The sequence below is a fragment of the Helianthus annuus genome, chromosome 6 (assembly GCF_002127325.2).
Source record: "Helianthus annuus cultivar XRQ/B chromosome 6, HanXRQr2.0-SUNRISE, whole genome shotgun sequence".
Lineage (NCBI taxonomy): Eukaryota > Viridiplantae > Streptophyta > Magnoliopsida > Asterales > Asteraceae > Helianthus > Helianthus annuus.
In genome coordinates this window covers 99,700,387-99,706,173 of record NC_035438.2, presented here as the reverse complement: position 1 = coordinate 99,706,173, position 5,787 = coordinate 99,700,387, and the positions used below count along the sequence as shown (strand labels likewise).

At 38.9% G+C, this 5,787-nt stretch overlaps 1 protein-coding gene across 1 annotated transcript; it reads right to left on the bottom strand.

Moving 5' to 3' along the window:
• Positions 1-818: 818 nt before the first annotated feature.
• On the bottom strand, positions 819-4,804 carry LOC110927307 (receptor-like protein kinase BRI1-like 3). The gene has a single exon (XM_022170969.2). The coding sequence runs from the start codon at positions 4,621-4,623 to the stop codon at positions 1,066-1,068; it is 3,558 nt and encodes a 1,185-aa protein (XP_022026661.1). The 5' UTR covers positions 4,624-4,804; the 3' UTR covers positions 819-1,065.
• Between the last annotated feature and the right edge of the window lie 983 nt (positions 4,805-5,787).

Genomic DNA, 5,787 nt, shown 5'->3' with positions numbered 1-5,787 from the left:
TTTGGTCCTCAAAGTAACTTTAGACACTACTAATCAGGATATTAAATTAGTGTTTTGAACAATTTGTTTCCTTGCATGGTGATATAACTTGTAAGTTATTAATATGTATATAAAAAAAAAAAAACATTTGTTACATGAGATTATACGTCTAATTTGGGATAGCAAAAGAAGCTATGGTTATCATTGGGTTCCAGCTCTAAGATCATTTTAAGATTTAGAGATCTTTGTCTTTAAATTAAAAAGGGATTGGGTCCACTGGTAGAATAGGTTATTCATCAAACATGTAGTATGATTACCCAAACAGGATTAAAGAACATCATCAATAAAAAGAAATCAGACATAAGACCATGTGTAGTGGTAACTTGTTATAATGCCCCCACCATGGGGCATTATCCGACACGTGGCAACCCAGTCAGCATGGGGCGTTATAGCATAAAGTGGTGTAGTGGGGATAATGCCCAAATAATGCCCCTTCCAATTATTAAAAAAAAAAAAAAAAAAAAAAAAAAAGCAACATTAATCCTATTGGCTAGTCAAACTTGTTCCCTGCCACCATTGGAAGTATCCGGCGTTTTCATTATAACGCCAAGGGTCCATTTTTGAATTTTTTTTTTATTATAACGCCCCATGTAATGGAGGGGTGGGCGTTTTCGGGCGTTATTTTTGAAATTTTTTTAAAAAAAACGCCCCACTACACATGGTCTAATACATTCTGATTCAACAAGGTGCAATAATGATACATGCAAAAAAGTATTGACATAAACAAAGTAAGATTTATCTTGAACCAAGATTAACTTAAAGATAAAAAACATCATCTATTTGTTTTTAATCCAAATCCCATAAATAATCACCTCGAATTCTTAAAAATCCCAGAAAATGATATTCACATTAAAACTACAGAAACAAAAAAAAAAAAAAAAAAAAACAACAAATTGCAACATTTCATCAAATACCAAAAATTTGACAGAAAATAGATGCAGCATCAGAATAGGAACACAAATTCCAAATGTTAGTAAACAGCCCTTAGTCTTGACTATTGTGATCTCATATTCTGATATATTGGGCTCAGCTGTGATCACCAAGAGGTTCTTTTTCTTGAGATTCATCAATCACTGAACTTTTCATGGACATTCCATCAAGAGTATCGCTTCCAGAATCTTCATGAAGCTCTTTAAACATGGCCATTACCTGAATCATCGTTGGTCTTTTCCATGGCTTGTTGTCGACACACTGAAACGATATCTTTAAACAATGCAACAATTCAGATTCACATGACTTATCTGAGAGCAGTTCAGGATCCAAAATATCACGGATTTTTCTTTCTCGGTGCAACTGTTTAGCCCATCCCACAAGATTATTGTCATCCCCAAACTCCTTAGTATCTATCGGCTTTTTCCCAGATAAAAGCTCTAATAACACAACTCCATAACTGTATACATCTCCTTTTGCTGTACACCTGAAACTCTGATAGTACTCCGGTGGGACATAACCGGGTGTCCCGGCTAAGGTACTCACACTAAGATGAGTTTCGAGTGCATTAACGAGTCTAGCCATGCCAAAATCCGAGACTCGGGCTTCAAAATCTTGGTCTAAAAGTACATTACTGGACTTCATATCGCGGTGAATGATGTGAGGTATACAACTATGGTGAAGAAATGCTAGCCCTCTTGCTGACCCAATGGCTATCTTTTTTCTTGATGACCAATCAAGCCATGGAACGCATCCCCCTCCTTTGACTCGATCGTGTAAAACCGCTTCTAAACTTCCCCATTTCATGTACTCGTATACAAGAAGTCTTTCTTCTCCAACTTTACAGTAACCCAACAAAGGTACGAGGTTACGATGTTTGATTCTTCCAATTGTTTCCATTTCAGCCATGAACTCTCTATCTCCTTGACTTGTGACATGTATGAGTTTCTTGATTGCAACTACACTCCCGTCTTTCAACTGCGCTTTGTAAACATCACCGAACCCGCCTGAACCAATTAACGTGTCAGCACTGAACCCGTTTGTTGCTTCCAGCAAGTGGCCAAAAGTCAGCTTTCGCAATGGCTTCTCGAAGGTGGATATGTTAATGCTTAAAGGCTCGGGAACGCCAGTTAGTTTCCAGCTGCTGTTTCCAGAAGTCGAAAGGCTTTCGATGTATTTATCTCTAGCTTCCACTTTCTTTTGATGCCTCTTCATTTTGAAAAGAATGAATGTGAGGATGATTATACATAGAAGAGACACCAGTATCCCAACAACGACCCCAGTAGCCATTGAACTTGTCCTCTTTGTTCTATGTTTGAGCCCGGCTCGTCGGCTTCCTGACCCGCATGGATCCAACGGAAGCCCACAAAGGCCCGGGTTGTTTTCATATTTTGATGCTGGAAAAGTAGTGAGTTGGCCTCCTGAAGGAATCGGGCCTGTGAGCTTATTGTTCGACACGTCGAAGTCATTTAGAAACGAGAGACTCACTAATGATCCCGGAATAAAGCCCGTTAGCGAGTTATGTGAAAGATCAAGGAGCAAAGCGGTTTTCAAATTGCCTACACTAAACGGGATATCACCGGTAAGATTATTGTATCCCAGATTCAAAACTTGCAGGTAGCTTAACAAACCGTAGCTTTCAGGAATACTTCCAGTTAACGAATTGAAAGACAGATCAAGGTAGATCATGCTGCCATTAGCTTCATAATTGTACATTGTCAAACCCGAATATATTCGGGTCGATGGACAAAAATGATAATTCAAGAACCCTTCAAGCCTCTCTTTCCTTATTCCCTCAAATTCAACAAGTCCTCCGGCAAATCTACAAGCTGTCCCCCCTTCATTCCTCACAAAAGCAAACTGTTTCCCCGAAACGGGCCCAGGGGTAACAAGCCCGGCTGAATCCGCAAGCTCTTCCGGGAGATACCCGTCCAGTAAATTGCTATTCAAATCCAGCCAAATGAGGCTCTTACACTTGCCAAGACCAACCGGAACACCACCTGTTAGTGAATTGTTTCCCAGTTGAAGAATAGCAAGATTGACAAGATTCCCGACACCGGAGGGGATCTCTCCTTCGAGTTTGTTGTTAGAAAGCGAAACCCACATCAGATTCGTGCAGCTAGCGATCGATGTCGGGATTGTCCCCCTAATAAGGTTGTTGTTAAGAATCAAAGTTTGAAGATTCCCTCCTTTGACACAGATTCCTTCTGGGATTTCACCAGTGAGATTGTTAGCCCACATTATCACATCTAAGATCTGTGGAAGATTCCATATTTCAACAGGAATTGCACCCGTCAGACTATTGAAACTAAGATCAATAGTTTGCAAACTTTTGCAACCACCAAGATTATTTGGCACAGACCCTGATAAATAGTTGTTGGCCAGAAGTAACTTCTGAAGTGAATAAAATGGTGACTTTGAAGAACACCATTCAGAAGGTATCTCCCCTGTAAATCCATTAGAACTCAAGTCCATGACTTGAAGTTGACTACAGTTGACCAAAGTCAACGGCAAACTCCCAGTGATATTATTAAATGAAGCAGAAAGATACTTCAAACTTGAAAGAGAACTCACAACCGCGGTTAAAAAGTCGCCTGAGAGATAATTGTGGCCAAGACTGAGGCTCAAGAGCGAAGAACACGAAGCGTATGAAGAAGGCAGCCCGCCAGTTAACTGGTTGCCGGAAAGATCAAGCTCTTCAAGTGTGCTGCAGGCACTTCCAACTTCTGGTGGAATCTGCCCGAAAAACTGATTCGAAGCTAACGAAAGGCTTTTCAGGTATTTGAAACCTCCCAACATGGATCCCGGAATATTCATATGCAACTCATTGTGGCTGATATCAAGATGCTGTAAAAGGTGGCAGTTTGTCAAGCTTACGGGAAACCCGCTTCCGGTGAGATCATTTCTTGACAGATTGATCACTGTAAGATTCGGACAAGTCCCAAAATCAAGATTTTGAAAGTTTCCAGTGAAGTTGTTGCTTGAAAGATCAAGAAACTGTAAACTGGATGGTATAAAACCGGTAGGTATATCACCTGAAAGCCGGTTATCAGATAAGTCTAGAACTGTAAGGTACTTGCAGTAAGACATAGAGCTGGGGAGACTTCCGGTGAGCTTGTTGCCAGAGAAGTTAAGCATGTTAAGATTCTGGCAGTTAGAAAGAGAAGTGGACACCAATGAGGAATCTGTCAGTCTGTTGTTTGACAAACTAACAGTATGCAGACGGTTACAGGTGAGTAACAATGACTTAACATCTATAGTTTCTGCGAAACTATTTGCGGATAAATCTAGAGTTTGAAATGGACAAACCAAAGACGAGAAAGAGAGGTTGCCGGAGAAGTAGTTGCCGGAGAAAGAGACATCAGAAAGAGTAGAGACTGACATAAGATGAGAAAGGTTAAGAGTACCAGTGAGGTAAGTGTTTGTGAGATTGACGGCAATGACATGGTTGTCTTTAGAACAGGACACGCCTCGCCACGAACACGGGCTCGACGACGAATCAGAAGCGGTCCAGTCGGACAAGACGCCATTGGGGTCAGAATCAACTGATGTTTTTTTGAAAGATAGTAATCTAAAGGCATCATCTTCTTGACTTGTAAGAAAGAAAGCAAAAGACTGCAGAAGCATAAAGCAAAACCAGAAGGATTTCTTCATCTGATTATAAGTTCTGAAAGTGTCTCATGGCATGAAAATGAAAAAGAAGAAAGATGTCTTTTTGAAGATCAAGAGGAGTGAAAAGAACAGGGAGTATGGTATAGGGAGTCATGAATAAATTGAATAAAGGTGGTGTGGTGGTCCTTAGTAAAAGGAAAAGAGAAAAGGGTTTGGGGTAAGGCAATGAATGTGTATTTCTTTTGTGAACCAAATTATAAAAGAAAAACCTTAAAAAAAGAAGTCGAATTTCGGACTTTGTACACAAACAGAAACCAGATTGGTGATGAGGGAAGGGAATGCCTTTGATGAAATATCAAATATGCTTATCACTGGGTTATGCTAAAAACGCTAGACCGCCCAAGAGTTAAGAAAAATTTGAAGGTTTAAATTTGAATATATTATTGTTAATTCTTTTTAGTTTTTTTCCCTAGTGTTTACCTGATAATTATAGAAATACTTTAGCCTTAAATTTGTTTTATAAATGTCCATAGTCTAGAATACATTTGTAAACATTTTTGTTTTTAGAATACTTCATTTAAGCTTGTAAGACTTTATTTCTAAAACATTTTATTCTCATAGAAACATTGTTTATATTTCATAAAACTTTGTCAAGTGATCTTTCTTCATAAACTATTAGACTCCATTGGCGTTTATCGGTATTGTGCTTTGTCGACGATTTATTTTGATTGCAAATAACAAGGATAATCCATTGTTGATAAAGTGTGTCCCGTGGTTAGATGGCCAATTTATGATTAGACTGTGACATCGACCATGGGGTTGTTGCTTTGCTCTAGTTCACGTGATTTTGTTTGATCATTGGATGCATGTAACACCTTGATCGCGTATAAAAACAACCCGTGGCGGAATCGTAAGAGAGTCACGTTACAAATTGCTCACAACAAATGGTACTAAAATGTTTCATTATATTAACATCATTGTTTTACAACACAAGTATACAAGTAATTTTTTTTTTAAGTTTAGAAGTCTAAGGCCCGAATCTGTTCCTATATGTAGTATACTTGAATAATCATTTACGCATAATAGCACTTGAAACATATGTGAAAATATCGTTAACAATGAATGCTGGTGAGTGCATATGTTTTGTTGGCCAAATTAACGGTAAAAGGTTTGGTATTGCAATGATTTGATAACTACGTGTGTTGT